This window comes from Pungitius pungitius, chromosome 4 (assembly GCF_949316345.1).
Source record: "Pungitius pungitius chromosome 4, fPunPun2.1, whole genome shotgun sequence".
Classification (NCBI taxonomy): Eukaryota; Metazoa; Chordata; class Actinopteri; order Perciformes; family Gasterosteidae; genus Pungitius; species Pungitius pungitius.
The window spans coordinates 18,721,420-18,732,884 of NC_084903.1; the positions used below are offsets into that span (position 1 = coordinate 18,721,420).

Consider the following 11,465-nt stretch of genomic DNA (forward strand, 5'->3'; position numbering starts at 1 on the left):
TGGAACAGATGTCATTAAAATGGCCCCAAACAAAATATCGACACGTTCTGAAGCAATCCTTAAGCAGAGTCGAGTGTGCAGTATGTATTCCTGAGTTTGCTTCTCCAGAGAATGCGGGGGGGGGGGGGCTCGACAAAGTGACCAGAATGAAGTGATGAGCACGTTACCGATGGCATCACGACAGCTAACAACCATGCCAACCATTCAGTCGTGTTGGGAGTTTTTTTTTTGCTTGTGGAGAAAGGAGGGAGGAGGGGGCGACACTTGTCATGGACTTCCTGCAAGTCCAATCAGACGTCAGACGTGCTGAATACCAACAGGCTGTATGAGATCAGTCTCACTGAGGAAATTCTAAACCAACAAAAACAAAAAAAAAAAACGAGGAATGACTGTAGGAATTAGCATAACTAAGCTTTCTATGCTGGTTTTCAGGACAATATACTTAAAACAATGCAAGTAACCACACAATAGAACACCCACAACAAACGTGTAACTGCATTAAATCGGAATGCTCCACACGGTTTTCTGCATATTATTCACATTACATCAAAGACCCAGCACGCCGAGGGGTACAGCAGCGCTGAGAGTGGTTATGAATAGTAACCAGAGAGGTGCTAATGGGAAGAGCTGGGTCCCTCCTGTGGCAAATCTCAACATATAATTACCAAACCTACACAAATATTCAGGAAATGGACCAGACTCCAGTCGATCTTCCCAGGTGTGAAGCCGGAAGGTATTAGGCCCGAGACTATTGCTGTGAATTTGAAAAAAAGAATCAGGCTGCATTTTAAAACCAGCCGTGAGGTCGCGGAATAGTCAGGCGGTAAAAAGGTCACTTATCCCCCCCCCGCCCCGCCCCGCCCCTTTCAGGATGTGAAACAAGCTGCAAGAACTAAGCAGGCGACTACGCTGATAAGACTCACGTTCCTCAGTACAACAGAATTGTCTCCTCGCTGCATAGCCTTACTGAGGTTCCTCCGGTTCGAGTGATACGATGTGAACAGACAGCCCTCTGGAAGCTGTGCCATTATTGGAAAAAAAAAAAAAGTGGAGAGGGGATGGTACTGCCAATAACAAGAGGATTAGAAATCAATAGAATAAAAAAAAGAGGATCAAAAACGCAGTAGTCATTAAGCTTACATCAGATCATGGTGAACTTTTGTTTCCTTCTGCAAGAGTATCCATGAAGCCACTTCTTTTTCTTATTCTAAATGGGTCTGGAGAAGTTGCGGCACCCCTGCTTTTAATAGTCAAGGGTTTATAGTAATACAGTCTTTGCCCAGTCAAAGACCCAGACAAGGTTACATTATAAACAATTAAATCATTTTTGCAGAAATACAAATTTACATGTTTACAGGTGAAGTTAAAATCAACTACATTACAGTGTGATCCCAACCTGAAACATGCCCCTGCTTGGCCTGGTCATGTTTCTTGGGCCGCCAACACACCAGACCTCTCCTGCGAGGGGGGAGTCGTCCAGTTGCTGGTGGTGACGATGGCGGTGGTCCCCAACAAGAGGCTGTTCTTCATTATGTGCTGTCCCACCTGGGCCGCTAAAGTCTCTCCGTCTTCCTCCCCATTCTTGGGGTTTAAAAACATAGGAGAAAAAAAAAATGTTTTTTTTTTTTTTTTTTTGAAAAGCAAGCTAGCCCCGGACGCCGTGTTACTCCCAGATGAGGAATCTCGGCATTGCGAAGATAATACGTGAGCACAATATTACAGAGGACGTCCATGGAGAGAAAAGGAGAGTGGTTCTTCTACCACCAGCATTTAAATGTCCCTCCCGGGCCACCGCCCCATCACATCGCCATCCAGTCCGCGGCCTCAGAGGAGGTGTCCGGAGGAGCAGCTGGACGCCGCTGGCGGATAAAGTCACGCGGCACCCTTTCAACTCGCAGCCGGCGAGCAGCCTTTGGCTTGCCGTAACGCCAAAAACCAAAAAGGGGAGACAGAGTGCGCAATGTTGAGTCGATTGTTTTCTTGGAGTATGGGATGAATGTCGCAGTGGGAAAAATCCGATTTGTCGGACAATAGACGTACAGAGATAAATAATGAGCTTGGAGGTCCGTTTTAGGTAGATGTGTGTCTCTGAGTGTGTGTGTGTACGTGTGTGAGCTAGTTTCTGGGCGGGCACTGAATGAGGAATTTGGTTTGAAGTTCAAACTCTCATGCGAGAGAGCCAAATGGTTTCGCAGGATAAAAAATAAAAAAAAAGATATTGGTCACAAGGAAAAAAGGAATCGAAAGCATGTGGTCCCAGTGCAGGAAAGGCAGGAGTCTGTCTTAGCCGTCTTCCTTCGGGGGGGTGTACCAGCCTACAAGGGGGGACAAAGCAAAAATAAATAATGGCTATAACAAAAAAGCAAACTATCAGGACTCCACCTCAAAGAGAGTCAGAGTTACACAGCGAATATTCGTGCTCTTATCCGCCTGCTGCTGTAAAAAAGGCTCACACGGTCTTCATTAACACCCCCAAAAGGTTACGTGCACTATTGTTAGGTCAGTGAGACATTTGACCCCAAGTGTCAATAATGGTACGTGTGAGTTATGAAATGGTTTTGTCACCAACAGACTCTGGCATGTTGTACTTTTATTACATGTTGATCGTGCTAATTACTTTACAAATTGAGTGTAATAATAATAATAATAATAGGGCTGTCAACATTACATTAACATGCATTAATCTATGTGACAGAATAATTACATTAGTTAACGGTTGTTTGCTTACTTCCTGCCGCTATCTGCAGGACATCAAGATGCAGAGCGCTTTTTGCATTGGAAGTAAAACAAACAGTGGTGCAACATAGAGCAGAGAACTGTGCAGAGGAATCCCTCCACGTGTCAAACAGATGGGGGGTGAGTGGCAGACGGACCACTTAGAGCAGTGCTCGGCTAAGCTAGCTGCTAGGCTACTTTCATATCAACATCTAACGTTACCCTGTGCGGCACACAGTCTGCAGAGGACCACCACGGTGTCCCGGAAAGACCACGGTTTGAAAATGTCATGGCTAAATGTAGGGAGATTGTTGACCCTTCAAACACAGCCTTTTTAAATGATGGAGAGTTGAGAGCAAAGTGCACAAGGACAACAGGAAGAGGTGCTAGTTCAACATGTTCCACCTGGTGGAATTCTGTCTGCAAGATGATCAAATGTGCAGTTTTGTTAACAACAACATATTTTAAAATACACGCTTTCTAAAGTGATTACTCATTACTTGTAAGAGGTAGTCTTTAGAAGAAAAACAAAAATTAACAACAACAACATTAACATCATTAATCGAGATTAATGAATTTGAAAACGTGTGATTTAAAAAAAAAAATCTATTAATAACCCTAAATAATAATAATAATAATAACAATAGATGTAAATGTAACCCGTGTTTTGTAGATGCACAACGGTACAAGCAATCGTTTGCCTCTGCGTTGATGCATGGGGAGGGATTTAGTTTCAGTAAACATGGTCAGTAATGCACACCGTAGGAAACTGGAGACAAAAGCACTCACCGTTCTTTTCGTGGATCTGGACCAGGGATTTGTAGGACTGCTGTGCTCGGGCGAGATTGTACTGATTCTGTAGCGGAAGAAGAAAAATGTAATCAACCTCAGCGTGCACTGGGTTTATCACAAACTGAGTAAACAGATCAGGAAAGAGCCTTTGATTGGTTGTTGGTGGCTGCCTGCATCCGTTTCAAAACATCGCTACCTGCGTACCCTTCGGCCAACAGATCGGGCCCAGACGACCCCCAGAACATGGTCAAACCTTACGTTCCTGCCCTCCCGCTGCACGTCTGCTTGTTGCTCCCACACAGAGAGCTAAACACTCAACAACATTGCAACGGTTTGTCTTCCTGGGGCCTAAATGGTGGAAAAATTAGCACTTTGTAGTTTGGCTTTCTTAATACAAGTTCTCATTTCTTGATTCTTGTTGCTCTGGTTCAGTTTCCTCTTGATCTAATGCACATATTGGAAGTTGCTTTGAATAAAAGCGTCAGCTAAATTAAAAATGTAAATGTGTATGTGAGGTGGTACGGCCAACTCTTTTGGTCAGGCTTATTATAGTTTCCTCCTGCCTGCTGGAATTTGTATTTTTATACCAGACCGGTTACGTTGTCTTCTATTTCAATCTATGCAGCATTCTCCTATAAGTGGTTGTGAGCTACACTCGCTACACTGCCTGAACCTCTCCTGTGTATACATGAAGCTGCTTTGCTGCTTCACAATGTGTAAGAATTCAGAAAAATATGCCTGTTTGACAACTTGGTTGAAAATTGGTTGCTCATATAAATATTCCCACATTTAGAATAGTGAAAATGAGATTAGAATAGATGAAAAAGAAATACATGAAAATAACCTGGTGAGAAATATTAACCAATTTACAGCCATGAAATATGTATATTTTTTAACAACTTAAATAAAAAAAACGCACATTATCAGCTGATGGCTGAACAAACAGAAGATGACCCCACGGCATAATAGGACACCACTTGAGAGCAGGGACACTCAGCCAGGCCTCGGTGTCAAAGCGCATCCATTGTGTTTCACAACATTCATTATGACACTGCCTCGGCACTTGAAAACTTACTTTGTTGGCTCCAAACTGCACTCTGGCTTTTCCTTTGACTAAAGTGGCATTGATTTGCATGATGACAGACTCAATGGAATAGGCACTGCTCCAACCCTGCAGAAAACAGAAAACTCTATGTCAACAAAAAGTAGTCCTTTATAATGCGGTGCAAAGTGCAAACATTCATTCACTACCATTCAGTACCTGTTTGGTGAGAAGCTCCATGCACAGGGCACCTCCTCCAAGAACATAACTAAGCAAACACAGAACAAAACAATTCATAGAAGGGCGTGCAATATAAAAAGACTCAACTGAGAAAGCGGCTAATGGGGATGGAAGAAGTTGTGAAAAGCGTACCAGTTAAATTCACTTACCCTCCAGAAAGCACAGGAGAAACCACCCGGACAAACGGCGGATCAAAGGGGAAATTATCCTGCACAACAGGACCAGCAGAAAAGGCTTAATTCACAGACTGCAAAGACTAAAATGAATTTTCTGTCATAAATATAGAATCAAATGTACTCACTTTATACGAGAAGTTTAGTAAAATGTAATCCATTCCTTCCTTTTCCTTGAGGACTTGTAAATCGCTGTGTAAGGGGCTATCTGGATCCACCCTGCAGGTCGGTATACAGTGAAGTCTGTCAGTGTTTGTGCTGACGTGCAGAAATATAACATTTGACCCAAAACCCTGCTATTACTTACGTCCTCAGCTTGATGTGCCATTCATACAAGCTGTCGTTAAGCAGCTCGACGGAATAGATGCCTGCAAAAGAAATGCATTATATATGGGTTCTGAGAATTCTACCGATGTACGGTCTAGTACAAACTAAGGAATCGGTCTTCCTTTTCACGGTGGGACAAAGCAGAAAATGTACATGACTGATGTCCCTCCACGTTCATACCACTCTCAGTTCATTCTGAGGCAGTTGTACAAGGCATAGTATAAAATGTAAAGAAATAAAAATGACATACTTCAAATCTATTTTTTTTTTTTAAAGGACATTTGTCATCCAGCTGCTGTGGAAAGTGTGACGACCTGCTTGGGGCTTCTAAACAGCATGGCTCTTGTATTACGGAGCCGGATGTTCAGCAATACGTGTCAATGACATCCAGCGAATAGAATAGCCGATAACTTCCGGGTAGAGTCGTTTGTACGTACCTGTCTTGTAACTCTGAGACCTGTAGATCTCTCTAAGCTCCTTCATCAGGCGGTCAGAGGCTTGCACTGAACCAGACACAGCGCCCTGCAAAATCCAAAACAACAGCTGTAACAATACAGACAGGCAACAAAGTGCACAGCAGTAAAGCTGTCATCTTGACTTAACATGGGCGACTATATCTCTCTCTAGTATAGACTCTATCTACAAGATATCATACGTTGCATAGCTTGTATTAAATTGTTATTAAACTTATTGTAAGTCTCTTTGGATAAAAGCGTCAGCTAAATGACATGTAATGTAAAATTGTAAAACTATTTACTTTGTTGAATAAATACTTACATTCAAGTGGTCCTGCCTCTGGTTCTTTCGGATTTTCTCCAGGATGGCCAAATTCTCCTTCTCGATGCCATCATCCTCAGATTTTTTCCCATCCACAGGCTCCTCCTCTTTCATCTCATAGTGGTCCAGATCCTCTATGTCCTGTTGTATCACATTTCATATTTTAGACTATTTAAATACTTACTGGAAAAACAACAACAGTCCAGGAATCCAAACCAAATGATGTGCTATAGCGTGCTTGTTCACTACAATACCATTGCAACAAAGCAAACATTGACTTTACCGTGTGACTATCCAGGGTGACAAGATCATAATCAATATTTGCTGTTGGGATAAGCAAAGAGGATAACTCACCTCTCCCATCTCTTCCTCCTCCTCTTCTTCGGATGTGACCTCTTCTGTCCCATGCTATAGCAACACACACACACACACACACACAAAAACAAGGCATTGAGTCAGGCTAAATAAAGTAATGCGATACCGTCTCCTGAGATGACTGGTGCTCTTGTTTTATACACAGAAAGCACCTACTGATCAGCTAGCAGAACAACTTCACAAAAATCACCACGGCCCTCAGTTGTGTTGGCTGCTATTTCAGTACTGATAAGATAAGAATTTAAAACATCCCTAATGGAATGAGCATGTCTTTTTCCTTAAAAGTGATCAAATACAGGCCGTGTCCTGGCCGAGCCAACTAAGCAGCCTTGCCTTTCGGTCTTGTGCCACGGGACCCGCTGGCAGGGGCTGGTCGAGCATCTCCACATCTGGATGTTGGGGAAGGTTGTACAGCCGACAAAGATCACATATGAGTTTCTTCAACTGCTGCAAAAGCTGGGAAACACAAACCACAAGCAGGAGGGGATGAAGAGTTTGCTAAATGTTTGCATTTATATTGATCTGACACTTAAAAATAGTCAATAATCAGGTTCGTTACGAAATTTTAAAGCCAATTTTCAGGATTCAAAATCTGCACAGAATACATGACAGCAGTCCTGAGATGTTTGCTATATTATATAATTCTTAGATTCCTAAACCATTTCAATAACATAACAAAAACATGTTTTGTAATCACAAAGCTTTGAATGCAAAACTAGCAACTTGTGATTACACAAAACAGAAGACAGGGGATGATTACATTATAAGTGTCGTCTTTATGGCATTCAACTTTAAACTGGAATAATGTACTAAAATCTTGCAATCTGTAAGTGTAGCAATACGGCCAATTACTGACACATGATTATAATTAAGTGTTTACACACGAGTACATCGACATAGTCATGAATGTCACTGACAGTCATGAAAGTGCTCCGCGCCTTTGCAAATGTGGTGCAATTCAAATATAGGGTGTCTCGTTAACACCTGTGCCAAAGTAGAACAATGTTATTGATCTTATCTATCGACGGGAAGGTATGGTTTGTCTCTTAACTAACAGATAAGTCTATATTTATATATAAACATTTATTTAAGTAATATGCAAACTGCAAACAACTGTCAAAGAACAACATGACAGGACTTCTATAAAAAAAAGAGCTAATTCTGCATCCTACAAACAGAGAAGCATGAATAACTAGGATAAAGAAGCTCAGGATGTCACAACACCCATAGGATTACATAACAATCTGCTCGTCAGAGCCTCATTTTGACCTAAAAAGTTGTCCCAATGATCTACAGTCATTTGCCGTGCTTAAAACCTGCCTGTTTGCACTTTCCAGTTAAGCTAGACATGTTCAACCCAGTCCCAAAGTCACACACCTTTATGCAAGGCGGGCAGCCAGTTTGGTTTGTGCTTGAAAGCAGAAGACATTTAACATAAACTCCAAGTTGTGTGCATCGTGTGAATGCGGCACTAAAATAAGGAAAACCCAAACCTGCAACAGCCTCTTTCAACTTGTTCATGTGAAGAAATATTGCAGTGAGTGATGAAAACAGATGTTAAAAGGAAAAGTACTTTATAAACAATATAGAATGCGAACATAAACCCAATACTAAGAGAATTGAGTGATTAGATGGAGCCTGCCTCACCTAATTACTCCACCACCCCCTGATGGAGCTCAACACAGCAGGCATTACGTCAATTAAACGCACAGAAAAACCTCCTGCAGCCCCGGGCAACACTTGTAAGGCCAAGCAATTAAATGCAGTCAAAAAAATGGAGTGTTTTCCTCATTCCGTAACACGCATTACTCGTGCAGATGTCGAGAACAAGTCCGCTCGTCAGTCTCCTTTAACGCGAAGCCAACAGCCGTAGCGCGTGAGGACCGAACGTCGTGTCCCGTACGCGTCCACGCAGCGCCCTGCGAGACCGAGGTCTTAACGTCCACTGGCAGGGACTACAAATGGTCAGCTGCAGAGACTCACTTCGTGGGGCACACATCGGCCAAATATTCCTCGGTGACACGTAGTGGAAAAGCCAAGAGAGTGTAAGGATACCTACCAGGGTGCTGCCCTTTCTCACATCTTCCAACCTCTCCAAAACTTGCGCCAGACTCGGGTCGTCAGAGTCCACAAACCATATTGGCGGCGTAGATGGATAAGATTCCTAAAGAAAGGAAGAAGAAAATAAAAACGTTACATCAATACATTTGACCTATATATTCACCTGCGTGTCGCAGTGCTAAAACATAGAACCATTAAATAGCGTTCAATTCGACTTAGCCACATTAGCATTCAGAATGCAGCGTAAGCTAACATATACGGTTGGCTATTGTTTATTTGTAATGTCGTGGTGTTAGACACAAATAAATCCCCTTATTAGGACTGCGCAGTTTCCACTGACACCCAAGAAACTACGCAAAACCTGCCCCGCATAGCGTCAGCTTGTTCAGTCGTCGGGGTGGGCTGCTACCTGACTGGCAAGTGAACCAGCTAACTTTAGCTCGCTAACGACCAACGAGGGAAGAGTAAAAATCCCGGCACTTGCGTTTCGGTCCACTTACCGTTATATTACAGTGGATAATTAACGGCTTCTCCCCAGTTACATTAAACTGGCAGCTCAGTTCGTCAGGCTTCCAGTCAATGATCCTGAAGCGTTCGTGGTTTGGATCAAAAATGGACTCCAAAAACTTCAGTTCGGCCTTGAGCCCCGACACCGACATCTTCCACGCATCTCCGGCTGGGCCGCTGGGGAGGGGGAGAAGTCGGGACTTAGCTCTTGGCTAACGTTAGCTAAAGCTACAACGCAGATTTCTGTGCCAAAAAAAATGGTTCAAATGTGGCAAAGAAATATTGGACTGCCCCGGCAGATGTATCTGGGGAACCAGTACCGGCTATGAAAGCGTCTGGGCAAATTAAAACGATTTGCTGGTTAAGTTGCTAACGTCAGCTAGCCTCCGGTTAGCATTTGATTAGATGCTAGCGGGCGAGTTAGCGAGCTGGTCCGTTGTTGTTGTCTTTCCGTCTATTGTTGTTGTCAGACTATAACATACAGTTTTAGGTACTCGCGGTGTCCCGTGACCGTCTCCTCACGGTATCCCCGGACTGTTTGTCATTGTTCATTTGACCAGGGTGCTATGGTCCGTTCTTTCGCGATCTGAGGTTATATCCTGCTGTACGGATAGTGTTTTTTCATCCCGGTGTACAACTGTAGCTGGCCTCTTGTGGGGTTTAAAGATGGCGTTCTGCAACCTCCCCGTTCCCGCAGAATCCCAGAGTACTGCGCGTCCTCGGTATATCCGAGGGTGAGACAAAATAAAGGAAAGTTTACAACAGTTGATTATTTAGTCACTTACTAAAGCATGACAGTGGCTACAATGTGGTTTTAATTTTTTTTGTGAGTGAGAACAAAAAATGTCCTGCATCTGGTAATACATGCTAGAGAATAACTGGTTTACACAACTTGGATAGAGTTTGGTACCCCAAGGATGGAAGAAATTAATCATTCAGTGTCCTCCATAAATTGGACATTCTTAATCTTACAACTCAACATTAATATTCAATATAGTCACACAATCAGGAACCTTTAGTCTACACTACACACTATTATTGATTATTTAGTTTAAGTTCAGCACAGGATGAACATGGCTGGATGATTTTAACTCGTCAATCATACATTGTAGTCAGCAAGGCTCGGCTTCTATAATGTTCCAAAAGTTGCTCACAATAAATGTGCCTGTGTCCTTTTGATAACAACTAATATCGGTGAAGAACATAAATGTTTATATATAGAAATAAAGACATGATATGTTTCAAAGGGTCCAATGATGTCCATCTAGTACGGGATCGTCTCGCTAGGAGGGAGCAGCTTTTATATACAAATCCGAAGTTGATTCATTAGCAGCGTACTTGTGCGTGTCCAGTCATATGATTTGCTTATCGTAATAAGCATATGTTCTTATTTTGTTAGTGAAAGTTCATTTCTAATCACATTCAGAATCTGTTGTGGGTGCTCTTGAGTTATGAGATTCTTTTAAAATAGGTCTTTCTAGTATCATCTTATAATTTTCCATCATGAATAAGAAAGAAAATGTAATTTTCCCCCAGCCTGATGCACAGCGTCTTGTAAAAAACGGAATACAGTATATTCAGAGGGATCCAGGAGTAATATACTCCACTCTTCATCTTTCCCTAGAAGAAACAATTAATACGGTATCAAATCACGTCTGCAGTAGTCTCTGGGGTGCACTAGGAGGTAGTGTTGGCTCAAGTTTCAAACAGTAGGGTTAGTTCATGAAAATCTGTTGTTGGTCATGCGCTCCAATAACATGAATATCTCTACTAGTCATCCTTGTGTATTAAATGCCGACGAAAGAATGATTATGTTCATTTTTTAACAAAGGACAAATGTGGTTTCTGTCTCTTGTCTAAACCTTGACGTATTTGAACTTTTCCTGTTTCAGGAGGCAGAGGTTCAACGCCAAGCAGATGGCAGGAAATCTCAGAGGAAAGATATATTTTTGTCCTTTCGTTTGGTTACACAGGTTTTAGGGTTTCAGAGAGCACACAGAACCTTAGAAGCAAACTTTGGAAGCCATTCTCTTTGTTAACTAGTCTGTTATCAGGAACGATTTTGGAGGAGCTGACTGGCCCACAACAGTTTATTTGGTTGTCTGCCCACGTAATGAAGTATCAAATTGGAAAGCCTATTGATAATAATAATAATTATTAATCTAGAGTTTTTCAACAAGGTTTGAGTAATCAAGAAGGGACATTATTTATTTCCATGTTGGCATTATAATATCACAGCCTACTTCCACATAATTGATTGGCCGTATGAAGGGGCTGCAGACAAAGGTAAAAAAAAAACATTGTGTCGGTCATGAGCGAAAAAGAACATTACAAGATTTTAAAGTATAGCTTAGTCAGAGAGATCACTCGTTAAAAATCCTTTGCTAGATTATCTCTGTTAATTCTGTCATGCTGGAGTTGCATTTTCAGGTACCTATTGTTACATTATGGATATG

At 42.2% G+C, this 11,465-nt stretch overlaps 1 protein-coding gene across 1 annotated transcript; it reads right to left on the bottom strand.

Moving 5' to 3' along the window:
* Positions 1–665: 665 nt before the first annotated feature.
* LOC119194912 (ubiquitin-conjugating enzyme E2 Q2-like) lies at positions 666–9,683 on the bottom strand. The gene is made up of 13 exons (XM_037449403.2): positions 9,003–9,683; positions 8,501–8,605; positions 6,775–6,897; positions 6,421–6,474; positions 6,067–6,207; positions 5,727–5,811; positions 5,270–5,330; positions 5,091–5,181; positions 4,939–4,997; positions 4,769–4,817; positions 4,583–4,678; positions 3,505–3,571; positions 666–2,315 (listed from the first exon to the last, which is right to left on the bottom strand). The coding sequence occupies exons 1-13, from the start codon at positions 9,159–9,161 to the stop codon at positions 2,284–2,286; spliced, it is 1,122 nt and encodes a 373-aa protein (XP_037305300.1). The 5' UTR covers positions 9,162–9,683; the 3' UTR covers positions 666–2,283.
* Positions 9,684–11,465: the final 1,782 nt, after the last annotated feature.

Coding starts and splice junctions, on each gene's coding strand:
- LOC119194912 (XM_037449403.2), bottom strand. CDS start 9,161: ATGTCGGTGTCGGGGCTCAAGGCCGAACTGAAGTTTTTGGAGTCCATT. Junction 6,475..6,774: donor CCGTGGCACAAGACCGAAAG/GCAAGGCTGCTT, acceptor GTGTTGCTATAG/CATGGGACAGAAGAGGTCAC. Junction 5,331..5,726: donor GTCTCAGAGTTACAAGACAG/GTACGTACAAAC, acceptor TTTCTTTTGCAG/GCATCTATTCCGTCGAGCTG.